This window comes from Trifolium pratense, linkage group LG4 (assembly GCF_020283565.1).
Source record: "Trifolium pratense cultivar HEN17-A07 linkage group LG4, ARS_RC_1.1, whole genome shotgun sequence".
In the NCBI taxonomy this organism is placed as follows: Eukaryota; Viridiplantae; Streptophyta; class Magnoliopsida; order Fabales; family Fabaceae; genus Trifolium; species Trifolium pratense.
Window position 1 is genome coordinate 39,234,937 of NC_060062.1, and position 27,007 is coordinate 39,261,943.

A 27,007-nucleotide genomic window follows, 5' to 3' on the forward strand; every position below is an offset into this window, starting at 1 on the left:
AATCTTTTGTTTCAACGGAGTTTAATGGTTAATGAGCCATTGTGCAGGGATTGGAGGAAGAGAGGGAGTTGTATGTTGTAGAGCATGCTTTCGAGTTGCATGAGATGTGGGTGCTGTAAGAGATGTTGGTGTTTGTGGCGGTGGAAACGTGATGTGGAACAAGTGGTGGTGGGTTGTGTTGAATTGAGTTTTGGAGAGTGAGTGTGTTAAGGGGTAACAGTATCATTTGAGATGAAGGATGTGAAATGCAGAGTATGATAAGGAGGAGCGAAAACAGAGGAAAAGCCATTGGGAACATAAGGAGGAACGAATTTTAATTTAATTTAATTTTGTTTTTTATTCCTTCCATTTCTTTTTCTTCTTTTAATTTTTTTTGTTAATTATTAGATGGCAAAATAAGCTTACGTGGCAGCTGAGTCACTTAAGTCACTCGCCACATCAACTTTGACTTGGTCAAAATTGACCTTTTACAAAAGGGGTAAACATAGGGGGCCAAAAGTGCTATTTTGAAAATTAGGGGGCTAAAATTGCAAGTTTGTGAAACTTAGGGGGCACATGCGACTAAAATCTAAATAATTAATATGAGGTTTATGTGAGCTTAACTCCGTTGATAGAGATATTGCCACCCTATAACCGTGGCAAACATTGTTCTTTTCTTCTTTTTCTTCTTTTTTTTTTTTTTTGAAAACTACTCCTTTCATTTTTATTTTTTTTTTCCTTTTCTTATACTATTCAAATTGATAAATTTAAAATTTATTAACACTAAATTTATCTACAGTCCTAAGCTAAATTTCTCTAAGCCCCTCAAACATGACAAAAAATTCGCAACATATTAGTGATAAGAATTATAATAAGATTAAAATCAATGTCAAGAAATAATAGGAGAACATAAATGGAAGACAACAACTATCTGTAACCCACCCAAGAATCATAGGATTGAAAGCTATATAGAAAAAACAAATGTATTTCTATAAGCACATTTTAATAGTACATGTTAACCTGATATAGAAAAATTACATGATGCAAGGCATTAACCACAACCAGGTTGGTCTTCCGGAGACACTCAATAACTTCTATGTGCATGGTCTTCACAATAACCTGTTTAAGAATGCAGGGAACTGACTGAAACATTAACATCAGTTCAAATTCTATCACAACCTTAGCCCTTAGAAGTAAAGAATGCAGGGAATTGACTGCAGGAAATCCAGAACGACTTAGTCTATGAGGAAGCACGAAACCTTTGTCCTCTCACATCACTAATTACTATAAAAGAAAACAAAAAAGTATAATTAGAGACATTGAAAGAAAAACAAATTTTAGTTCTTTTGTAACTATAATGCATCTCAGCTATAGTCCTTTGTTCTCCATCATGTAACTCTCTAGAATGTGTGCATTAATCTTAGATAAGAAAGTATAAGGGACGAAACTTTACCTTCATCATATTTGTCCTTGAGCGCTTTAAGCCTCTCTTTTAAATGGGACCTCACTACAAATGCATTTTCTTGAAGCTTTTCCTTCTCTATTACTTTTAAAACAGCCCATCCTGCAGCTGTACAGACCGGATTTCCACATGAGTAGTAACGTTGGCGAGTCAAGACCTTTGCAATCTCAGGAGTAGTTACAACAGCACCAAGAGGAATGTCATTTCCAATACCCTTCCCAAAGTAAAATCATGAAAACAAGCCAATAACAATGAGCATACAAACTTGACAAGGCATACATATTGTGTGTGTGTGTGTGTGTGTGTGTATATATATATATATATATATATATATATATACATATATGTGTGTGTGTGTGTGTGTGTGTGTACATATTAGAAATATGCACGGTTCTAAAGTCATTGTCACAATGGCATCGCAGTTCTTGATATTTTAGAGAATCTCTGTCAAATACATCACAATTGTGGTTTCATTGCTGTTGTAGTCTGTAGAGATATCAAAATCATTGATGTCTCACATCAAACCGTAATTGCATATTTTTTTAAGGAAAAAAACCTTGGACATAATGTATCAATAATAACTTAAAGTCTATGCATTACTTTCATGACCAGACTAGGCAAATATTCTGTTTTTTGACGCAGACGATTGATTAGACTTTTCAGTTTGCTAAATTAAGTGAAGATGGATTTTTTCTACTCTTACAAGGAGAGAAGAATTAGTTACCTTTGCCATTGTTACTATGTCAGGTTGAACACCATGGGCTTCAAATGCCCAGAAATTGCTATCACAATATCAGTTAACAATATCAGTTACAAATTCTATCACAACCTTAGAAGTAAAGAATCAAGTGTTTGAAACCTATGTAAAAAATGGCTTATCACCTGAGATGATTTAACTACTTATGAAACCAGTACCATTTCTCCATCAACTTGCATCCTTCCAAATTTCACTACACCAACCTACAATTCTATCTAGAATTAGGTATCATTATAGAACTTTTGCATACCCTAAAAACAATTGATATAATAATTTGATTAACCTCTCTTGTTAAATTTATATTACATTATTACCCTACAATATATCATCATCATATGCCTATAAATATATCATTTTCAACAAGAAAGGTTTGCAGAATAGGTAACACACAGCACTTTAATTTGTAGACTAAACCAACACCATTACCAATCCAAGTTGAACAAAACAAAAACTGGCAAATAAAATTTTGTGCAGTCACTGAAGCTAGATTTCAAATTAAAATAAACCAACAACATTACCAATCCAAGTTGAACAACACCATGAAATTGTTGATTTGGAAGTATTGAATAATATAGAATTTGAGGAATAAAACTCACTGACAACAAAATTCAAACTCAAACCAATTAATTTGAGTAACCAAACATCAGGGTAAAATTAGGGCACAACAAGGCTCAACCAAAAGTGAATCCAAAAATTAGACTAAAACCAAAAGAGAAATCATACATTTGCAAGGTGAATACTGAAATCTGAAACGACGAAGAGTGAAATCCAAAACTAAGATGGGACAATTTCAGTGAAAATTGTTGATGAACCTTGAAGAGCAATCTGGTTATTCTCGAAGATGAGGAGCGATTGTTGATTCTTGAAGATGATGAAGAGTGATTTGTGATTCTCGACGATGAAAAATTCTGCGATTTTCTTCTCGGCGATGAAGAGCGATTCACGAAATTCAGAGCGTGGAAATATTGAGGAGGGAAAATGAAATATTGGGAATGGTAAGCGAAACACGAGGGAGAACCAATGGAAAAAACCGCGCTTATGTTAGCCAAATAACCGTGGCTAAACAGCATTTTTTTTAGTAAATGTAGCCGAGTCTAAGTTTGAACGTAATGTATCCAGTCTATATTATTGTCCAAATACATTACTTTTTCATAAGCTTTTTTCAGCTTATTTTTATAAGTTCTCAAGGATAGTTTGTGAAACGCTTATGCTATAAACTGCAAATAAGTTACTTATCCACACAAACCCAATAATGATATTAGAAAACACAATCACAATTACATCGCTTGTTCATTGTCTATTACTATCAACTCACTAATAATTAAAGTAGAAAACAAATTGACCATATACATGATTATTGTGAAACACACTAATTATTCAGTGTAATCTAGAGTCTAGGTGCATCATTTATTCATGTTTTTTTGAATTGATACAACTAAGAGAAACACTTACAAAAACAAGTATACAACAGCCTCCAGAAAAAACCAGAGGGGTAAGGACTAGGGATATATTCTGTGCCAATTGTTTTATCATAATGATTTTCATTTTCATTAACAGCAGCATCATTGGAATTCTCATTTTCCTCCAACATATGAGTGTACTGCTCAGTTTCATCAACTTCTGGAGCAGTAGGACTAGGAATATCCTCTATGCCAATTGTTTTATCAACACGGTTTTCATTAACAGCAGGGTTTTCATTGGAATCGTCGTGTTTGAAATCATCTATCGTCATAATTGGATCCTTCGTAGTAGGACACGTGAATTGAACATGTTCTTCCAAGTTAACAATTCCTTGTTTGTCCACAAAAACTCCCCATTCACTTACTGTCAAGTAATAGTCCTCAGTTTTATCCAATTCATATGTCCTGTCATTGACTTCATATGAAATATGCACTTGATTCCATTCATTCTTAAGAAGTAATGCATCAATGCTTGTGCCACAGAATAAGACTTGTAGATCACAAACTACAACATGATTCCGTTCAATCCCGAACTTGCAAACGGTTTTGTTAGGGACATGTTTATCGTTGATTAATGGGAATAATTCAACAAACAAATTAACAGGATATGGTGATTGCTTCACTGCATCTTGGAACACAAATGCTAAAACAATTTTGGGAAACTTCCCACGAACCCAAAAAACCGGAAATCCTCCTTTGCATCTATAATCAAACCATTTTGGAACCTTGACTGCAGGCATCATAATATGTTCTAATTCAGTCCTCCCTTTTCTTACCTGTCATGTAACAACTAATTACAAATTTTGAACGTTTCAAAATAAATAAACAATAGTCATAACAAACAAGCAACAAAGCTTAGATGTAGTTTTGACCCCCCAAGTTTCACGATGGTTTGATTTTAACCTCCCAAATTTCAAATGCTTGATTTTAACATTCGAAAAATAAAAAAATATTAAAATTCGAAATTTCATTATTGAAGGTAAGTTAGAAAATTTGGTACTAATTTCCTTTCTTAATTGACAGTAGATATATAAATTTTGAAAGAATGTACATAAATTAAACTGGAATAATATAAGACGGAGGGAGAAACCAACAATGAATTAGTTAAAGTGTTAAATGTTTTGATTCCCTTAAGCATGTGGTTAATGGTTCGATTTCTGGTTAAAAATTTCGGTTGAGAGGGGAGAATCTATCTTACGTATAGATTTTTCGATGGAGATTAATCATCCCCAACAATGATCGAGACTTCATATCAATATTAAGGTAAAAGAAAGAAAGAAAAAAACTGAGGAGAATATATTCATCATCAAAAAATAATTGAAGGAATAAAATAATTTAGGACCTATGAAGAGGTTGTATATGTACCTGATCCCATAGCATGTCTGATGTCTCCAAAGAAAAGTTGAAGCAATAGTTTGCATTTATTTGTTGAATAGTGCATGGTAACTCTGAAATGTGTGTAAGACTCGGACAACCCGAGACATCCAACATTCTCAAGTTGGTGCATTCGGGAATTTTTTCAAGCTTTTGGCAACTTCTGACATCAAGAAATGTCAAGTGATTACACTCTTTAATGCACGTTGGGAGAGAGACTAAATTATTGCATGATAAAAACAATCTTTCTAATTTTGGACTAAGAATTGTCTCAATATCTTCATCTAACAAACCACTTTCTCCAAATTGCATTGTTTTTAATTTTGAACGTCCATTGCCTTCTGAAGGGCTATCAGGTAGAAATCTTCTGAACGATCCACCAAGTTTAGGACAACCTCCAAAGTCAAAATCAACAACATTTGGTAAACTGAATAAGCTATCTGGTAGATATTCGAGTTTGCAACATCGTTGCATGTCTATTAAAACAAGTCCAATAAGATTACCAATGGAATTTGGTAGCTTCTTAATAGAGGTATAACGCATATGAATCTCCAATGGTTCATTCATCTCGGCCACTATATCTGGGAAGTGTTCAAGTTTTACACACGAATCAAGGTCAAGGACTTTTAGAGATGGTAAAAACATTCTTTGCAGAAAGTTTTCAAGTTTGCTGCATCTCGAAGCAGTTAAGTGGACAAGATGTTTGAGAAATCCGATGGATTCATGAACCGTAGTTAAGTTATCACAAGAATCAAGTCGTAATTCTCTCAAATTTTCAACTTTGGTCACATCAGGGATTGTTGTGATATATTTATTATTTGAGAAATTCATGACAGTCAGATTTGAAAATTGCTGTCAAAAGAACGAATTAAAAAATAGTCAATCAAACTAAGTTATTGTTAATCATATGTAAAAATGAATGAAAAGAATTAATAAAAACAAGTTTTGATTTACCTTAAATGGCTCTGTCAATGTAAGTTGACTATTAGGCAAATTGAAGATGATGATATTCCTCGGATAAAATTTTGGTGGGAGAGTCTTTGAAGGGTATGCCTCCCAGTGAAGTAGCCTTAAATGATTTGGTAGATATTTAGGCTTTAATGAAAAAGTTATATTTCGAACAATGAGAATTCTGAGACAGTTCATCTTCTCAAAAGCACAATCATTCCAATATACTTCTGTCATATAAATAGAAGGACCAACCATTATCCCTTGAATTGTGTCACTCCCCTTTGAAACAAAGAACAAAAAAAGAAGATAAAGTCAATTGCAGTTTTATATATATTAATATAACATATCATCAAAGTACGGATGATTTGATTCTTACTGAATCGTTGGCCGATAATACATCAATGATATCTTGATGAAACCATAATCTACTACGTTTTGCAGGATTATTTGGTGCCTCTTGCCTAACAATCTCTCTACCCATATCTTGTATTAGGTCATGCATATTCAAGTATCCATCATCAACATTCAAGAGAGATTTATTAACAAGCTCTTCAATATTTGATGTTGCACTGAATTCAACAAGTACTTCTTCAACATATTCTATGTTTTCCCCTTTGAAGAAGCAAGCTATATCGAGGAAAACACTTTGTGCAGAAGGCTCCAACACATCATAGCTTACTTTAAGCACATCTTGAATCCCTTTACGGGGAATCCTCTCATAATCTTTCAATGCATCCTCCCAAGCTTTTAAACTTTTTCTAGTAGCCAAATTGCAGCCTATAACTTTTAAAGCCAATGGAAGACCTTTTGCATAACCAATCGCGCGATAAGACATAGCTTCATATCCTGTTTTTGGATTGTTTTTTCCAAAGGCATTTCTACAAAACAACTGAAGAGAATGTTGATTATTAAGTTCAGTCATTTCATAAGTCTTAACTTCTATTTGATGAGTACCCATGAGCAAACCTTTGTCCCTTGTTGTTATAATGATCCTACTACCTGGACCATACCAATCACTTCCTCCTGCCAAATTTTCTAATTGTTTCATCTCATCAACATCATCAAGTACCAAAAGAACCTTTTTCTTTTCAAGCTTGTGTTTTATTTCATAGATTCCTTTACTTGTACTTCCCAACTCGCTTTTTGGCTGCTGAAACATCTCTGATAAAAGGGTCTTCTGCAAATCTTCTAGGCCATTGATTTTGTTCGATTTCTCTCTAACATTGGCAAGAAAACTTGCAGCTTCAAATTGGTGCACAATCTTGTTATACAATGCTTTGGCAAGTTCAGTTTTCCCTATTCCGCCAAGTCCAATTATGCCCAACGTGCATACAGTTCCGTCATTTGGCTTCAAGTCTAGAAGTGACTTTGCATCTTCTTTGTGTTGATCAAGTCCAACTGGACTCTCACCAACAAGTAAAGGTTTAGGAGCTATATTAGCATGGACCTTTTCGGCAATCTCTTTAACATGATCGATTTCGTGTCTGTAAAAATACAACACTTTACTTTTTAATAACATGACTTATTTCGTTGTAGAAAAACTTAAATTCTATCATTGGAATAACAAGTACAAAATAGTTTATTGTTTTTTTGTGATATTTCAATTTTTGTATCCGTATTTGGTTTACTTGAATAGAAACAATCTTCTTAAGTCGGTTGCACGTGCCACCAGTGCTTTCTAAAACCTGGCCTTCTTAAGAAGGGTGAATATTAACCGACCTAATATGTAGTTTGTCAAGTCAGGTCCAAACCCGACTTAACAAATCAAAACTTGTTATGTCGGGAAAAGTTAAGACGAGCTCGGAACCGACCTAAGAAGGCTTTTCTGTACTAGTGTGAAGATGTTAATATAAGGAATTGAGATGATTGGAAAATTTGGTCTGCTGTGCGGATGAGATGCTAAAACCTTAAAAAAATTGAAGCATCTAGGTTGCCAAGGAATTGGTGATTCTTACTCATCTTTTTGTTTAGTATTTGCAAAGTTGTTCAACATATATAGCTCACAATTTGTAGGAATTTGGTTGACCAATGTTTTGTTAAAAGGAAAATGCTAAACAGTGCCCCCGGGCACTGGTTAAGCATCTTAAAATAGAAATTCTGTCTCGAAATGCGTGCATTCAATGCCTCAAAAGTACAAAAAGTTATCTTTTCAATATAAATTTTATTTTTTATTTCCTTTTTAGGTGTGCTTAACAAGTGCCCCGGGGCACTGTTTAGCATGACCCTTGTTAAAAATACAATATCTATTGAAGTCAGGATTTTATCAGCAATTCTAGCTTTAATAGACATATGGTGTTCTGTGATGGAATGAGAGCAAAACATCTATAGTTGTAAAGACAATAAATTCACTTTTATGTTCTATACTTATGTACTTTAGAAAACACAGATTATATAATAACAGAATTGTAGTTGCATACATACCCAGTGTGGATGTGGTGACCTTTCAAGTCTGCCACTTTAGACAATGCTGCAGTCCATGCTTTTATTTTCTCGGAGTCTTTTCCAAACCTCTTCTCATGACCAATCATGGCTTCTTCATAGCTGTTTCTTTGATGTCTTACATCCGCTGGATCAACATGGTAAAAGATTGGAAAAGCAATTTGTTTCTTGTTTGTTTTCGTACATTCCATGATCTTCGCGAGTTCATTAAGGCACCACTTAGAAGATGCATAATCCTCAGAAAAAACAATAACTGAGATATTAGATTCTTCTATGGCTTTATAAAATGCAGGTGACAATTCTTCCCCTATTTTCAGACTTTTATCATCATAGAAAACTTTGATTCCCCTCTTCTGAAATGCATCAAGAAGATATCCCATAAAACTGTACCGTGTGTCTTCCCCTCTAAAACTGAGGAAAACATCACAGGTGAAACGATCCGAGGGTTCTTCATAATTTGCCATATATACATATTTATATATAGATATTTATAGTGAACCGATCAACCACACTTGTGAGGATGTTAATATAACAGAACACTGAAGACAAGACAGTAGTAATGTTAACAGGAGGATGTGTGTGTACTATGCACACTGCAATTATATACTGCAAGTAGTTTTGAACACACAGCATGCATCAACGAAGCGAGTATGAAGTTTCTTGGGAGGTTTCTATCGACTATTGGTGGCAACTTGGCTACCCACCTTATCTATATGAGTTGTATGATTGAGGAAAATGCAATTTATAATACTGTAAAAAAAAAAAAAAAAAAACTAAATTGCAGTTTTGGCCCCCACGTTTTATAATTGTGCGATTTTGGCCCCCCACATTTCAAATGTGCGATTTTGGTCCCTCACGTTTGCCCCCTTTTGCATTTCTTGGTCCCCGTTGACTATTTTGACCAAAAAATTGATGACATAAAATATTTTTTACACGTGTCTTAATTGTATTGGCCAACCAAAATTTATTATTATTTTTTTTTAAAAAAAAGGATAGGTCACGTGACTTTTTCAAGAACATTATTCTCCACCACAAATATTATGTTGATGCACTTGCTTCTACCAAATTCTCATTAATTGGTTTCAAGAATTGATTATGCTATATTGAAAAACCAGAATCTAAAAAATTGGTCTCATTAATTGGTTTAACAAAAAAATCATAATTCAAAATATTCATTCAATATTCATTCATTATACAAAAGGACATTGCCTAATGCCTAAAAAAATAATGATAAATTTTGGTTGGCCAATACAATTAAGACACGTGTAAAAAATATTCCATGTCATCAATTTTTTGGTCAAAATAGTCAACGGGGACCAAGAAATGCAAAAGGGGACAAACGTGGGGACCAAAATCACACATTTGAAACGTGGAGGGCCAAAATCGCACAATTATGAAACGTGGGGGCCAAAATCGCACATTTGAAATGTGGGGGGCCAAAATCGCACAATTATGAAACGTGGGGGGCCAAAACTGCAATTTAGCCAAAAAAAATGAATAGTTTTCAATTATGTGAATATACTGATGTTAAGTATCATATTATTCAGAAAAGTCAAGATTGAACACTTTATAAATGAGAAAAATTATAAACTTAATGCCTTAATTAAAGTTTTGGATAACACTGTGGTGTCCAATTCGCTTATATAATTGTTTTGAGTCCAATGAACCGATGGTTTTATGACCCATAATTAAACTCAATACCTTAAGGTCATATGGATGATCTCCCGGTCCGGGCACCCCTCGTGATCCAACACATGCCGATGAACCCAATTGAAACTTGTAGAAAATAAGAAAATTTCTTTTGCCGCCTCCTAGGTTTTCTTGTGCGCCTCTTGAAATTACAAAAATACCGCTACTACAACTTAAATGTCAAATACTCCTTGAAATTACAAACTTCGTAAATGAATTTAGACTAAACATATCACTTTTTCAATGAATTTATCTTTGTTTTTTCCCAAGTATGGCCATCTTATTTTTTTTTTTTCCAAATCCTTTATTTTTATAAAACCGCACGAGTTAATACTTTATTTTATTTATTTGTAGCATATTAATGAAGGGTTAGAAAACATGAATACATGTGGAGGTTTATAACAATTCATAAAACCATAAATAATGATGAACATTTATCTTGTTCATACTTATTTCATCGTGTTCATCATCATCTTCACTAATTTATAATTATAACAAAGTACGGTCATATATTATTCAAAATTATATAAATTTATGTGTTTTGTTTGTTTCAATCTTCTTCTAGAAAAATTCTTGGGTGAGTCCTCACCTAAGCATTAATGATTAGGCACGACCAATTAAATCATTACAACTCATTAATATATTAAATAATTAAAAATAATTAATAAAGTATTTATGAAACCAAATCTGTACCAAATCTAAAAAAATAGGAAGAAAAAAAAAAGTCATGTCCCGGTTTTTTTTTTTTTTTTTTCAGCAGATTGTTATCAACTTATATTCCCTCCTAATTTGTATGTGCTGTTATCACCACCAACACTAAGAAAAATAAGAAGAGGAAATAACATATGTGAAGTTAATAATATTTTGTTTCAAACACTGATATTTCGTTTAAGAAAAGCTATAATTTTTTCTTTTTGAGTCTTATATTATTTTGAAATTCAGGGGCTATTCAAACTATAATTGTTGGATTTGATAAAAAGAAATATATTTAATTAATATTTAATCATTTTTAAGTAAGAATTTAGGTGAAAAATTAATAAGATATAAGCAAATTGAATTAATTTATCAAAATACGTGTATGTACGTACCTAGTAAAAAATTACAAGTTCGTGAAAAAATAATGTTACTAAATACAGTATGTTTTAACATATAAACCTATAAGCCATATGCTATAAAATTAAAATTTAGCACCGTGAAATAGAGTTTGTATATGAATTTGTATCAAACTATAATCGCAACTTAAAATCAACATAAAAATTAGTAAAACGTAGTATACGTAGCAAATAGTGGAACAATAATATACTAAATATAATAAATTAAAATATTCTTCACCTAGTTAAACATAAATATATAGGAATAGTGAAAAATAAAATTGTCTTCATCTTGTTTGTCTTGAGTACTGCTACTTGTTTTGGTGGTGAGCGCACAATACATGAAAATCAGAGGGAATGCAATGGTTAATAACAATCTAGCGCTTGAGATTTTTTATTTCCCTATTTTTAAGATTTGGTCCACATTTAATTTCATTAATATTTTATTATTTATTTTTAATTATTTAATATATTAATGAGTTGTAATGATTTAATTGGTTGTGCCTAATCATTAATATTTAGATGAGGACTCACCTAAGAATTTCTCCTTCTTCTAACCTCTAAAATCAAAATCTTCAATTATCATTAAATTTTAAATTTATTAAATTTGATTTTTCTTTTTTTGAGATTTAATAAAATATTTCACACCCTTCATTATATTATATTATAAATAAATAAGATTTAATGAAATGTTTAAAACTCTACATTTACAAAGGTTTCAACCACACTTTTGAGGATGCCGGTGTTATTATACTTCCTCCGTCCCAAATTGAGTGACACAGTTAACTGTTTCACGCATGCCGATGCATAACTTTGACGATTAATATTTTTAATTATATTATAGTAAAATTTATAAAAATTTGATATTTTAAAAATATTCATCGAGACGAATCCAACAACATTTTATATGCTAATATTTATTTTTATTTATTAGTAGAAAAATATAGTCAAAACAATATGTGTGAATAATGAAATATAGTTAACCGTGTCACTTAATTTGAGACGGAGAAAGTAGAATACTACCGAAGACAAGACGACAAATGTTTAACAGGAGGATGTGTGTGTACGCATGCACACTGCAATTATACTGCAAGTAGTTAAGAGCACACAGCATCAACGAAACAAGTATGAAGTTTCTTGGGACTGGGAGATTCCATTCGGAGTCAACTTGGCTACCCACCTTATCTATATGAAATTTTATTTTATTTTATATATTCAAAAACAAAAACAACAATGTTCATTGATTCATTCAAATTCTTTATGTATTAAATTTCGCTAAAAACTAATAAGGATGAATTTATGAATAGACTCATAATATTCGAATTAATAGTATAAAATAACCTAATATTTTTGACAAAGCTTACAATTGATATGATAAAATTCAAATGTCTGGAATAGTGCATCCGGATCTGTAACGTTGACGACGATAAAATCATTGAATCTACACTGAACTTGGATTGATCCTAAATCACCTTCTCTAATTGATAAGCCAAAAGAAGAAGAAATATGAAATGGTGTGGCGGCTGAGAGAAGAGAAGAAGGAAAGAATTAGGGTTCAAGTGTAAAATTTTATCTATATGAAATTGAAGACTATAAATTCAATGAAGATGACTGATGATGATAAATGACTAAAATAAACGGATTAAATCATGTAGACTCTTAAAATTGAGTATTGAGCCTAACTCAACCCTACAAAACCGGCTTGTAAGTGAGGATTGTGTCTAGTTTATAAACACTTAGTCAGGCCATCTCTCAACCGATGTGGGACTTCTTAACACACCCTCTCGCATCCAGTGCTATTGGGCTTGGTACGCGGATATAAATGGTAGGTGGCCCGATATCGGGTGGTCCAACGGATCTTGGAGAGACTCTGATACCATCTTAAAATTGAGTATTGAGTCTAACTCAACCCTACAAAACCGGCTTGTAAGGTGAGGATTGCCTCTAGTTTATAAACACTTAGTCAGGCCATCTCTCAACCGATGTGAGATTTCTTAACATAGACCCTATAAAATTAGTGATTAATGAGGGCTAAATAATTCAAAGGATAATGTCAATGGATTTGAAAAAAAAAAAAAAATTTAAAAAAATTAATTTGTTTATAAAAGTTGCAAAAAGTTTTCATATCTGCCAATCCATGCTTATTCACCAATCGGCATTGTTTTCAATTATTTCAACATGAATCTGATACATATGTGTATATGGTGTGTTCTTATCATTGTCGCCACATCATCTGTCGACCATGCTTATTCACTGTCAGCAGTGTTTTCAATTATTTTGCCATCATTAATCAAATGAGTTCAAATAAGGCAATTCAAAAACCGGTCCTAAATTCCTAATTCATTCATGAAAAGTCCACAACCAAGAAGTAAAGTATTCTATATAAAAATGAATTATAGTTAGGAAAACCAAAAAGTAATCTATAACCTCTTCATTCATTAAAAGTCCACAACCAAAAGAAAATAAGACTGATTGATGGACACATATTAAAGAGTTTTACTTCTGCCACGTGATGACATTCAATTATATGATGTTTTTAGTACTATTTTAGAGTAGTTTTTAGCAGTGTTAGTAGCAATTGAAGACCAAAAGCAAACAAATACCTAGAGAAATGAAGTTACTTGACCAAGAAGCAAAAAAAGTGGAAAAAACATAAAAAGAAGGGAAAAAATCGAATAAAAAGCGCACCATCGTAACCACGATGAGTCTCATCGCAGCACGATGAAGGCGGTTAAACAAATCAAGAAAATCTGAAGCAAATCTTCATCGTGGCTATGATGGATACGATGCAGCACAACAAAAAGCCCAAATCCAACTGAAAAATTATAAATAGAGCTCTTCTCCTTCACAATTATTCATTCAGAAATATTGAGAATTATTCCAATATTCAAGTAGAGTTAGGAGAACTCTAAGGAGGAGACAAGGAGGGCTAAGGAACTCCGAGGCAATAAGGTTCTTTTCTTTTATTGTCTTTGTAATTTTATTTTCCTAGGTTAGGTCGAGTAGATGAACTCCCTTATGAATGCATGAGACATATAATTTGGTTCAAACAAGTTTATATTCGATTGATATTTAGTTATTTTCTATAATTGTCTTACTTTAATTCTCCGTTCTTAATCATGATCAAATTATAGAATGATCTCATAGAAATTAGTTGATCCCGTGACAACAGACTAATAGGCCCGAACCTAAAGACAATTCAACCGACCAACATGAGACCATTAAATTCAGTACTTGAGGAAGGGGGTAGTATTAAGATTTACACTTAGTTAAATTCTGCATGTTTAGGTTAATCAAACAAGGTAGGAGAACACATGATGACTTGTTAAACGTTGAACTTAGGGGTAAAGATACTATAAAAACAATAGAACTTGTTAAATGTTGAACTCAAATAAAGATACTATAAAAACAAGAGGGAAATCAATCAGCGGTTGATTAAACTTTATTCAAATTGCAATAGAAATAAGGAATGATAAACCTGAACTTGTTTTAATAGAAATTAATCCGTTAGATCATAACAAATAGTGAGGTAAAATATAACGCCAGTTACCAGTCAGGAATAAGAGAGGGATTCGAAACAATTAATCACCTCATGCATCTACTCGCTCGCACACCCTTTTATTTTAATTGTTATTTATTTATCTGTCATTTATTTTATTGTTCTTGTTTTAATTGCAAAACTCTCAAAACCAACAAAACGAATAGAAAACACCTTTACCTTATAAATTTATAAGCGAAACTAGTAATTTTTGCGCAATATATCAACTATATATATCTTATCATCAACGAAGCAAGTATGAAGTTTCTTGGGTGGGCCTAAAAGAAATAATAATTTTAGCTTTAAAATAAAATAAAATAAACTCAACTAGCTAATTTAAAACACAAAGTTCTTCGGTCTGTTGTACGTATTCAAATTTTCAACACAGTGCATCAATAATCTTCCCATTCCCATTATCAATAGTTCTTTTGGTACAAGTTGTTCATTATAATATAAATAGTTTATTATGATATAGATTTTTTTTTTATGTGACAGATCATTATGATAATAATATACAAACGACTTTGGACCAAAAAATAAATAGATAATATACGGACAACTAAAATCTTAATAATAATATAAGTTTTACATGAACTTAGTTTGGTTGGTAGAAATATTGGATTATATATACAGGGAGTTGAAGTTCGAACCTCAGACACCCCATTGATTTACCGTAAAATTTCGAGCCACTATACTATTTAACAAAAAAAAATAAATCTTGAAACCACTTTTGTACATGTCATTAAAAAACATAAGATAGGATAAGATTTATTGATTTAAAGAAGTTTATATATAAGGAGAATGTTAACATGTGCTTAAGAGCACATGTTAAGCAGACAAATAAAAATATTCTGAATCCAAATCAATACATCCAAAGCACAAAAATTCAAAAACAAATTACAAATTAATTACGCTAATATATGTTGTCATCAAATGTGTAATACTGGTAGAGAGGGAGTGTGAGATGAGTGACAAGTAAAAAAACTCGAGTCTTCACAAACTAATGAGAGGAGACTCGGGTGGATGGTGGATAGTGTTTCAATCTCGATCCACACCTTCCACTGAATCAAATCAATCCCGTGGTTAGTGTTTGTCCCATTTTTTCGAATTAGCGTCAGCTCAGATCCGTTACTTGTAGGCTAAGCCAAACTCACTAACGAACCAAATTTTATACACCCCTACTTTCAACTACCAAGATCAAAATCCTCTCATTTTCTTCAAAAAATAAAATAATAAATAACTCCACTTATGAGAGAAGTAAACACAAAAATGAGTTTGGTAGAACCCGTGTCTTTTCTCTCCTCAAATAGAGAGGATCACAATTCCCAAGCCTTTATTGAGTCCCCCTGATTTAGGTTCTGGAGAGAATCTTGTGAAGTTTTTCTTTCATATTCTTGGAAATGATAGTAGATTGGTTGCAAAAGCAATCATAGGAATAGAACATGTTAAACTTTTTATTTTTTGAACAGAAAAACAAAATTTAGTAAGTGGAAGATTTTTCTCTTAATGTCATAACAAGCAGACATATCTTTATCCCATGAAGGGAAACTAGGAGCAGTGACCAAAGGAGGATCACCTTCAAGATGGTCAATCATATCACAACCTTTCAGTGTCTGACGAATTAATTGAGACCATTGAAAATAATTTTTTTCGCCATTAAGTCAATAACCTTTCTGAATGACGAAATCCTTAGCATTAAAAGGAGTTGGAACAGCCGGAGGTGGGGGTGGAGGTGGAGGTGGAGGAGGGTCATGAACTTCTTCCATTGAAGAAAAAAAGAGCAACTAAAAAAAGATCGACAGTCCAACGAAAGATAACAAAAAATACCCAAAAAATTGAGTATCTCAGAAAACTTATTTGAACACACCAACAAAAAGCTCAGGTCAAGACGAGAAAACTGACACAAAAATCGTCAAAATCGGAGGCCAACAGGGCGGCGCGTGTACAAACACGCGCTAGTGACGGCGACGCGACTGGTTGTCACGAGCCGGTGAAGAAAACGCGCGTGAGGGCGCATGCGGAGGCGGTTGGATTTTACGGCGTTGGACTCGAAATTTGGAGGCGGTTATGATGATGTTAATGAAGGTTTGATAGGTTCAATGTAAGTATGAAAATCGAGACAGACAAGTTGATGAATGTTAACCAACGAACGTTTGAAAAAAAAATAAATAAATAAATAAAAGGAAAAGGATGAAGGTAAAAAAAAATTGCACTTATGGCGGCTAGGGTTTATGCGGAAGCGCTTCCCAAAAATCGGGAGCTCATGATACCATGTTGGATTATAGAATAAAATAGGTTTAACATTAGAATTGATAATTTGAGTACAATCATTCAAGAGTTTAAATAGACTATGCTATACCTAATTGGCCTAATTAACAGGCTAAGTAAAACTGAATAAAATCCATAATAATAATAATAATAATAATAATAATAATAATGGGGTTTTCTAACATAGACCCTAGTTAGGTCTAAGTTAGCAAGGTGCACCTTTTCAATTGGACCAAAATACCCATTCTTTTAATTTTTGAAAGAATAGAGCAACAGGGGCATTTCTGTAATTTTACACCAACAGTACACGCGCCCCACCTTCTGAAACCATTAATAGACGCGGATCCAGTGTCGCGCGCGTACCGAAGGACCATGGTTACAGACCGTTGATTTCCATCAGACAGCCAAGATCTGATCTCATCAAGACTGTCTGATCAAGCAGACAGCCCAGATCATCCTGATCCATCAGATTCCAGCGCCTGCGCCACACTGGATTACAACCTGGAGAGAGAAAAATTTGTTTTTTTAAAGTAGGACACGTGTCACACAATAGTTGGCTGGACGTGATTTTTGTTCATTTAATACTTTGAACTCAATTATTTCGTTGTAAATTAATTTTTTATTTTTTTATTTTTATACCAAAATTCATAATTTTTTTTTGTCTACAAATAGAGACTTGGTTCGTTTGATTTGGACACCGAAAAAAAAACGCAATTTTTCACTACCTTAATCTCATTTTTTGTCTACTAAATACGTTACTTGTGTGTTGTAATTTAACACGCACCACTCAACCAACTCACTGAAACCATTATACCAGGAAAATAGTAGATAATATTCTGGAACTTTTGGTATATTTTATGAAATTTTTGGAGACCTGAAACTATTTTTAGTTAATTAAATGAGATAAAACGGTAATTAAAAACTAATGTTTGCTTCTGAAACCATTTTACTGGTAGAATGGTTGCACATAGTTGTATTCTGAAACCATTTTACTGGTAGAATGGTTTCAATGAGTAATTTATTAATTGTGTTTGCTTCTGAAACCATTTATCTGGTACAATGGTTTCAGAGAGTTGTAATCTGAAATCATTTTGCTGGTAGAATGGTTTCAGTAAGTTGATTATTAGTTATTTGCTTCTGAAACCATTTAGCTTGTAGAATGGTTGCACATAGTTGTATTCTGAAACCATTTTACTGGTAGAATGGTTTCAGTGAGTAATTTATTAATTGTGTTTGCTTCTGAAACCATTTATCTGGTACAATGGTTTCAGAGAGTTGTAATCTGAAACCATTTTGCTGGTAGAATGGTTTCAGTAAGTTGATTATTAGTTATTTGCTTCTGAAACCATTTAGCTTGTAGAATGGTTTCAGAGATTTGTACTCTGAAACCATTTTCCTGGTAGAATGGTTTCAGTGAGTTGATGTAAGGTAGTGAAAAATGAGATTAAGGTAGTGAAAAATTGGGTTTTTTTTTCTGTGTCCAAATCAAACGAACCAAGTCTCTATTTGTAGAGAAAAAAAAATTATGAATTTTGGTATAAAAAATAAAAAATAAAAAATTAATTTACGACGAAATAATCGAGTTTAAAGTATTAAATGGAAAAAAATTAACGCAGCCAATCATATGCTGACACGTGGCCTGCCTTTTCAAAAGGCTTTCTCTCTCAGCGTTTGGGCTTCAGCCACGCGCGCCTGTCGGCGCGTGTGATGCACGCGCGTGATTTTTGTCCAATAATAGCGTGACACGTGTCCTGGGGGGTGGGAAAAGAAGGTGGGGGCGCGTGTACTGTTGGGTAAATTACAGAAATGCCCCTGTTGCTCTATTCTTTCAAAAATTAAAAACATGGGTATTTTTGTCCAACTGAAAAGGTGCACCTTGCTAACTTAGACCCAACTGGGTCTAAGTTAGCAACCCCCAATAATAATAATACACTATTTACAACACTCCCTTATTATTTCCCAAAATAAAATCAAGAGAAACACTTAAAAAAAATTACACGGTAAGTCCTTTATTTTATTTTATAATTTTCTAGGCTAATTGTTTTATTGTCGCAATTTTCATTAACAACAGCATCATTGGAATCCTCGTGTTTGAACTCCTCTATCGTAATAATTGGATCCTTCTTTGGACATGGGAATTGCATCATTGATGTTTTAATATTTTGAAAAACGGTTTTACAAAATCCATTTTAAAAAATACAAAGAAAAAATCCATTTTTCTAAAGCTGAAACAAACACCATTATTTACCAAAATAAAACTAGCCATCAAATTTAGCACAAGCAATGAAGAGGTGATGTACCTGATCCCATAATATGTCTAACGTCTCTCTATTCAAGTGGAAGCAGTATCTTGCATCTACTATTTAAATAGTGCATGGCAACTCTGATATGTGTTCAAGCTTCACACAACAGTAAACATTCAAAGTTCTCAAGTTGGTACATACTGGAATTTTTCGAAGCATATTGCAACCACTGACATCAAGCTTTGTCAAGTGAGCAGACTCCTTAATGCACACAACACAAGGGAGAGACTTGCAGAAACTTGCGCAAAGCATTGTGTTTCCTCCAGAAACTTGCAGAAGAGTTTACTCTTGGCACTCCCCAAGTCACAACCTCCTTGCTTCATTATCATGAATGAATTCATTCACTCCCCTTTTGTCATCAACAGAAAATAAATTGAAGATAAACAAAAAATGTTTGTATTAGATTGAAAAAATTGAGTACAAGCAGTTAAGGAGAAAAACAACTAGAGATACATAGAATTGTGCAATAAACATGGTATCCTAGGTTTGTTTGGAGGCTAAAGTCAACAAGAGCTGCTGTATGGTATCCAACTGATTCTTCATAGCAGCTTGATTGTCCTTTTGAGTGGCCATCTCTCCTCTTATCTCTTCCTTGAATTCCCTGAACTCGGAGGAAGATACCACATCCATAGCAACGGTAGAAGGAGATCCAGAATCTTGACCAATAACAGGCATAGGACACAGGAATTGAACATGTTCTTCCAAGTTATCAGTTCCTTGTTTGTACACAAAAATTCCCCATTCACTTAGTGTCACGATACTATTCTCCGCTTCATATGAAATTTGCACTTTATTCCATTTATGCTTAAGAAGTAATGCATCAATGCTTAGCCACTCGTCATCATTGTATAACAATCGTAGATCACAAACTGAAACATGATTTGGTTCAATCATGATGTTGTAATTGCTTTTGTGAGGGACACGTTGACCGTTGATAACCAAATGAAGTTTAACAAAATCGAGATCTATTCTTTTGATCCCATCTGCAACAGCTTGGAACACCAATGCAAAAGCAACATTAATGGGAAACTTCTCACGAACCCATAAACACGGAATTCCTCTTTCGCGTCTATAATCGAACCATTTTGGAACATTGGTTCTAGGCATCACAATTTCTAATCCACTCCTCTCTTTTTTCACCTGTCATGTTGCAAAAACCAAAAAATAATAGTAACATTTTTAATTTAACTTTCATGTTTTCCATTTGATTTGTAATGTTAGTACCGAAAAAAAAACACATGCCAATACCTATTAGTTACATTTTCCAATACTAATTAACCTTTTATCTGCATGCCAATACTATATATAAGAAACTTGTATTTTTCTTTGGGGTCAATCGGGCAACAAAAAACCATAGGTGAAAGGAAAAAAAAAAACAAAGAAAAGGTATCAACCAAAAAAAAAAAACAAAGAAAAGGCTTAGGCATATAAATAAATTGGAAGATCAAAACTTAATTTTTAATTTCTTTAATTTCTTTTTTGGGTGAATTTTTAATTTTTTAAATAGAGAAGAAACTGACTTTAAACCTAAATAATATTAAATATGAGTAATATAAGATGGATCCCGTGTATATTCATCATAAAATAAAGGCATAAAATAATTTAGGAGAAGCTATGAAGAGGTTATGTACCTGATCCCATAGCATGTCTGATGTATCCGAAGATAAGTTGAAGCAATTTATTGCATCTATTTTTTGAATTGTGCATGGCAACTCTGAAATATCTGTAAGGCTCGTACAACCATGGACATCCAGAATTCTCAAGTTGGTGCATTGGGGAATTTCTCTAAGCATTTTGCAATCACTGACATCAAGATTTGTCAAGTGAGTAGACCCTATAATGCACGCTGGCAGAGAGACCAAATTGTTCTTTGATACAAACAATTCTTCTAATTTTGGAAAACATATGAGTATTGCCTGCATATCTTCATCTGACAAACTGCTTTTTTCAAAATGCATTGTTTTTAATGTTGAACATTCATTGCCTTCTGAAGGGCTATCAGGTAGAAATCTTTTGATAGATCCACCAAGTTTAGAACAACTTCCAAAGTCAAAAGCAACAACATTTGGTAAACTGAATAAGCTACTTGGTAGATATTCGAGTTTCTCACTATGTTCCATGTCTATTGAAACAAGTCCAATAAGATTACCGACAGAATTTGGCAGCTTCTTAATAGAGGTATGACTCATACGAATCTTCAATGGTTTATTCATCTTGTTCACTATATCTGGGAAGTGTTCAAGTTTTTTACACCAATCAAGGTCAAGGACTTCTAGAGATGGTAAAAACATTCTTTGCGGAAAGATTTCAAGTTTGGTGCATCCCAAAGCGCTTAAGTGAACAAGACGTTGGAGAAATACAATGGATTCATGAACAGTAGTTAAGTTCTTACAATCATCAAGTCGCAATTCTCTCAAATTTTCAACTTTGGACACGTCAGGCATTGTTGTGATAGATTGATTATTTGAGAAATTCATGACAGTCAGATACGTAAATTGCTGTCAAAAGAATAAATTAAAAATTTGTCAATCAAACTAAATTATTGTTATATGTAAAAATGAAATGAAAAGAATAAATAAAAGCAAGTTTTGATTTTACCTTAAATGGCTCTTCCATTGTAAGTTGACTATCAGGCAAATTTAAGATGATGATATTTCTCGGATAAAATTTTGGTGGGAAAGTCTTTGAAGGGTATTCCTTCCAGTCAAGTAGCCTTAAATGATTTGGAAGATGTTTAGGCTCTGATGAAACATATATATTTTTAACAATGAGAATTCTGAGACGGTTCATCTTCTCAAAAGTATAATCATTCAAATATACTTCTGTTGTATATTCAGGAGGTTCAAGCATTATCCCTTGAATTGCATCACACCCCTTTGAAACAAATAAAAACAGATAAAGTCAATTGCATCAACGTAATGTATAAATGAGAAGTACAGATGATTTGATGCTTACTGAATCGTTGGCCGATAATACATCAATGACATCTTGATGAAACCATAATCTACTACGTTTTGCAGGATTATTTGGTGCCTCTTGCCTAACAATCTCTCTACCCATATCACGTATTAGGTAATGCATATTCAAGTGGCCATTATCGACATTCAAGAGACCTTTATTAACAAGCTCTTCAATATTTGATGCTGCGCTGAATTCATAAAGTATTTCTTCAACATATTCCACGCTTTTCCCTGTGAAGAAGCAAGCTATATCTAGGAAAACACTTTGTGCATAATGCTCCAACACATCATAGCTTAATTTAAGCACATCTTGAATCGCTTTCAGTGGAATCCTCTCATAATCTTTCAATGCATTCTCCCAAGCTTTTAAACTTTTTCTAGTAGACAAATTGGAGCCTATAACTTTTAAAGCCAATGGAAGACCTTTCGCATAACCAACCGCGCGAGAAGACATAGATTCATATCCTGTTTTAGGATTGTTTTTTCCAAATGCATTTCTACAAAACAACTCAAGAGAATGTTGATCATTAAGTCCAGTCATTTCATAAGTCTTAACCTCTATTAAATAAGTACCCACGAGCAAACCTTTATCCCTTGTAGTTATTATGATCCTACTACCTGGACCAAACCAATCACTTCCTCCTGCCAAGTTTTCTAATTGTTTCATCTCATCAACATCGTCAAGTACCAAAAGAACCTTTTTCCTTCCAAGCTTGTGTTTTATTTCTTTGATTCCTTTACTTGTACTTCCCCACGCAGTTTCTGGCTCCTCAAACATCTCTAATAAAAGGGTCTTTTGTAGATATTCTGGGCCATTGATTCTGTTCCACTTCTCTCTAACATTTTCAAGTATACTTGCAGCTTCAAATTTGTGCACAATCTTGTTATACAGTGCTTTGGCAAGTTCAGTTTTCCCTATTCCGCCAAGTCCAATTATGCCCAACAAGCATACAGTGTCATCATTTGGTTTCAAGTCTAGAAGTGACTTCACTTCTTCTATGTGTTGATCAAGTCCATATAGTTTCTCACTAACAGGTAAAGGTTTAGGAGCTATCTTAGCATGGACCTTTTTGGCAATCTCTTTGGCAATCTCTGTAACATGATCGATTTCGAACCTGTAAAATTACAACACATTATTTATATTATGGTTTATTTCGTTCTAGAAACATAAATTGGACCTTTTTTTTTTCTTCTTTTCATTGGAATAACAAGTGCTAAATATAAAAACCCATTAGACGAAAATCAGAAAATAGTTACAGCTCCTTTCCAACAAAATCAAATTGAAATAACCATATTGCTTCTAATTAGAAATATGTAACCATGGATTGAATTATTATTTTTATAACTTCTTAATCTTTCGCACAATTTCAGTTCAGTTTACTTTGCATATTTTTAAATCTGATGTTTTTGATTTTGATACTAAGTTGAGAAAAATGAGACTCAATAAACTCAAACATACAAATATGGATTCTCTCTGGTATCTGAGGATTTCATTTTAGAGACAGAGTAGCACATAGAATAAAATAATGAGTAAACTATCAATTTGAAAATTGACTTTGTAAGACACTCTCAAACAGGTTCATCACTTTGTGAATATTTCAAAAAGTCCATAACTTTATTAATACGGCAAGTTAGTTTCTATTTTAGTCACTTACTATCAATTAACTTCCTACATTTAAAAGTGACGCAGTACGGAAGCGCTAGGTTAGCAAAATGCTAAACCTAATGGATAAAGACAAGCCGCAAACACAAACTTGTCAAAATAGGGTTTCAGAGTCCACCGAAAGAGTAATTTGGAATCCACCAAATTTGAGAAAAATCTCTGAATTTTTATTAAATCAAAAGGTTCCCTTCAAGGCTACAATAATTTAGTTTAAATAGGAGTGAAAAATAAAATTAACAAATCTCCTAAAAGATTGTAAAAATAAAAACAACAAACCTAGCTAAATAAAAATTACAAATCTACCTAAAATATAAAAATAACTAACCCTAGGTGAAATATAAAAATAAGAAATCAACCTAAAATATAATAAAACTAAATCTAACTAAAATAATAATATACAGAAGAAATCCTCCTACATCAGTCTCCTCTACCTCAAAAGAACTTGACCCCGAGTTCTCGTTTTGATAAAGAGCTTCCTTTGCAGGTTGACTCCTCCAATGAACAAGAGACCACCCTCCTGGATCCCATTGAAAGAAGTGAGAGGACCTGTCTCGTATCAACACATTCAAATAACCACCGGGGTTCCATTGCTCAAAGATAGAACACAAAATTTGAAATTTATCACAAAAGGGTATTTGACCCAACTCAATTAACATGCTTGAGCTAGTGCCTAAACCATAAGATTTAAGGTAAAATCCGAATTGAACCCAATCTATAAGCAAATCCTTGAGTTCAATGTGACGGTTATGATGCGGCGGTTTTGCTGAGATGGAAGTCGTCGCCTGCATCCTAGTGTCCGGAGGTTCTAGTGGCGGTGAGGTTGTTGCCGGATTTCGCACAAATACATCTGGCTTAAATGGAGCCGTCACAGGTAGGTCGACATCAAGTTGTGGATCGCCAGACTTGCACAAGACAATTTTTTTTTATCCTAGTTGGATTCTCTTCACCTCCCTCTTCGGACACAACTTCCTCATCCTCAGAACTCGAGTCATCAGTAGATGGGTTGTTGCGGTTGTTGTCGCCGTTTCTGTTGTTGTTATTGTTGTTGTAGTTTCGGTTGTTGTTGGATAACGTTGTCACCTGTGTTGTCAGAGCTGTGATGGCCGCGGTTAAAGCCGTCATGGCACCGTAAAACTCTGCTTTCGTCACCGGTTGATCTCCCATCTGATCACGTTAGAAAAGAACAGGAGAAACCTGCTCTGATACCAACTGACGCAGTACGGAAGCGCTAGGTTAGCAAAACGCTAAACCTAATGGATAAAGACAAACCGCAAACACAAACTTGTCAAAATAGGGTTTCGGAGTCCACCGAAAGAGTAATTTGGAATCCACCAAATTTGAGAAAAATCTCTGAATTTTTATTAAATCAAGAGGTTCCCTTCAAGGCTACAATAATTTAGTTTAAATAGGAGTGAAAAATAAAAATTAACAAATCTCCTAAAAGATTGTAAAAATAAAAACAACAAACCTAGCTAAATAAAAATTACAAATCTACCTAAAATATAAAAATAACTAACCTAGGTGAAATATAAAAATAAGAAATCAACCTAAAATATAATAAAACTAAATCTAACTAAAATAATACTCCTACATCAAAAAGACTAATATGAATAAAATTTGACAGAATCGGATACTTTTTTAAAAATATTTTGAGAGCGTCCTACAGAACCAATTTGATGGTTTACCACAATAGCATCATTTAATTCATTGTGTCGTTCACTCTCAAAAATTTATCAGCAAGCATAAAGACAATAATTGCACTTTTATGTTGTATATTCAGTTACTTTAATTTGTAGACAAGACAAAGATTATATATAAAACAGAATTGTAGTTAATTACATACCCGGTGTGGATGTGGTGACCTTTCAAGTTTGCAGCTTCAGACAATGCTGTTGTCCATGCCTTTATATTTTCCGAGTCTTTTCCAAACGTATTCTGATGAACAACCATGGCTTCTCCATAGCTATTTCTTTGACGTCGTATATCAGATGGATTAACATGGTAAAAAATTGGGAAAGCGATTTGTTTATTGTTTTTTTCCCTACATTCCATGATCTTCACTAGTTCCCTAAGACACCACCCGGAAGATGCGTAATTCTCAGAAAAAACAATAACTAAGATCTTAGATTCTTTAATGGCTTTTAAAAGGGCAGGTGAAATGTCTTCTCCTAATTCCAGATTCGCATCATCAAAGAAAGCATTGATTCTCCTCTGCCGCAATGCATCACGAAGATATCCAATAAAATTGTGCCGCGTGTCTTCCCCTCTAAAACTGAGGAAAACATCATAAGTGAAACCATGTGACTGTTCTTCATAATTTTCCATTTATAACAGAACACTGAAGACAAGACAGTAGTATTGTAGTATAGATAGAAGAAATGTTAACAGGAGGATGTGTGTGTGTGTGTGTACATGCACACTGCAAATTATATTATTTTGGTTTGGTACAACTATATACTGCAAATAGTTAAGAACACAAACCATCAATGAGGCAGGCAACTATGAAGTTTCTTGGGAGGTCATATTGATTATTGGTGGCAACTTGGAACATTTTAAGTCTATTTAATTTAGAACATTCATCATCAACAAAGCAAGTATGAAGTTTCTTGGGTGGGCCTATTAAGGCTATTAATAATATTTCTTTTGCTAACTTCCTAAAAGAAATAATATTTTTTGCTTTAAATAAAATAAAATAAACTAAACTAGCTAATTTAAAACACAAAGTTGTTCGGTCTGTTGTACGTATTCAAATTTTCAACAAAGGTGCATCAATATTCTTCCCATTCCCATTATCAATAGTTCTTTTGGTACAAGTTGTTCATTATAATATAAATAATTTATTATGATATAGATTTTTTTTTATGTGACAAATCATTATGATAATAATATACAAACGACTTTGGACCAAAAAATAAATAAATAATATACAGACAACTAAAATCTTAATAATAATATAAGGTCTACATGAACTTAGTTTGGTTGGTAGGAATATTGTATTAATATTATTATATATGCAGGGAGTTTTTTTTTTGAATTTAATTTATATGCACCGTCGGTGTAACGTTATTTTGCA

The 27,007-nt window shown here is 33.3% G+C and overlaps 3 protein-coding genes across 6 annotated transcripts in view; all 3 read right to left on the minus strand.

Annotated features, from left to right (window-relative positions):
• Positions 1-931: 931 nt before the first annotated feature.
• Positions 932-3,299, minus strand: LOC123882305 (alanine--glyoxylate aminotransferase 2 homolog 3, mitochondrial-like). Of its 2 annotated transcripts, none has more exons than XM_045931145.1 (5): positions 3,011-3,299; positions 2,324-2,401; positions 2,166-2,223; positions 1,433-1,655; positions 932-1,263 (listed from the first exon to the last, which is right to left on the minus strand). In XM_045931145.1, exons 3-5 carry the CDS (start codon positions 2,172-2,174, stop codon positions 1,220-1,222), a joined length of 276 nt encoding a protein of 91 aa, XP_045787101.1. In that variant the 5' UTR covers positions 2,175-2,223; positions 2,324-2,401; positions 3,011-3,299; the 3' UTR covers positions 932-1,219. The 2 variants fall into 2 exon arrangements, with proteins under 2 accessions (XP_045787101.1, XP_045787100.1); XM_045931144.1 differs by having other exon boundaries at positions 2,922-3,299.
• Positions 3,300-3,426: 127 nt separating this feature from the next.
• LOC123882297 (TMV resistance protein N-like) overlaps positions 3,427-27,007 on the minus strand; it is a 41,448-nt gene continuing 17,867 nt past the window's right edge. The window contains exons 1-5 of one of the 3 annotated variants that reach the window (XM_045931130.1): positions 8,405-9,145; positions 6,360-7,467; positions 5,987-6,262; positions 5,024-5,884; positions 3,427-4,434 (exon numbers count right to left, since the gene is read on the minus strand). In XM_045931130.1, coding sequence (XP_045787086.1) covers positions 3,634-4,434; positions 5,024-5,884; positions 5,987-6,262; positions 6,360-7,467; positions 8,405-8,886 — 3,528 coding nt within the window. In that variant the 5' untranslated portion in view covers positions 8,887-9,145 and the 3' untranslated portion in view covers positions 3,427-3,633. Of the gene's footprint in view, positions 4,435-5,023; positions 5,885-5,986; positions 6,263-6,359; positions 7,468-8,404; positions 9,146-27,007 lie in introns of those variants that run through there. The other 2 variants (XM_045931129.1, XM_045931131.1) reach the window with 2 other exon arrangements.
• Positions 19,685-26,797, minus strand: LOC123882299 (disease resistance protein RUN1-like). Its single transcript, XM_045931135.1, has 5 exons — positions 25,778-26,797; positions 22,267-23,386; positions 21,910-22,185; positions 20,943-21,809; positions 19,685-20,451 (listed from the first exon to the last, which is right to left on the minus strand). The coding sequence occupies exons 1-5, from the start codon at positions 26,257-26,259 to the stop codon at positions 19,792-19,794; spliced, it is 3,405 nt and encodes a 1,134-aa protein (XP_045787091.1). The 5' UTR covers positions 26,260-26,797; the 3' UTR covers positions 19,685-19,791.

Excerpts from the sequence above, each read along its gene's own strand:
- LOC123882305 (XM_045931145.1), bottom strand. Across the intron at positions 1,264-1,432 it reads CAAGGACAAATATGATGAAG|TAATTAGTGATGTGAGAGGA; the intron begins GTAAAGTTTCGT and ends TTTCTTTTATAG.
- LOC123882299 (XM_045931135.1), bottom strand. The coding sequence starts at position 26,259 with ATGGAAAATTATGAAGAACAGTCACATGGTTTCACTTATGATGTTTTC. Across the intron at positions 22,186-22,266 it reads TATTATCGGCCAACGATTCA|GGGTGTGATGCAATTCAAGG; the intron begins GTAAGCATCAAA and ends TTTGTTTCAAAG. Across the intron at positions 21,810-21,909 it reads CAATGGAAGAGCCATTTAAG|CAATTTACGTATCTGACTGT; the intron begins GTAAAATCAAAA and ends TTCTTTTGACAG.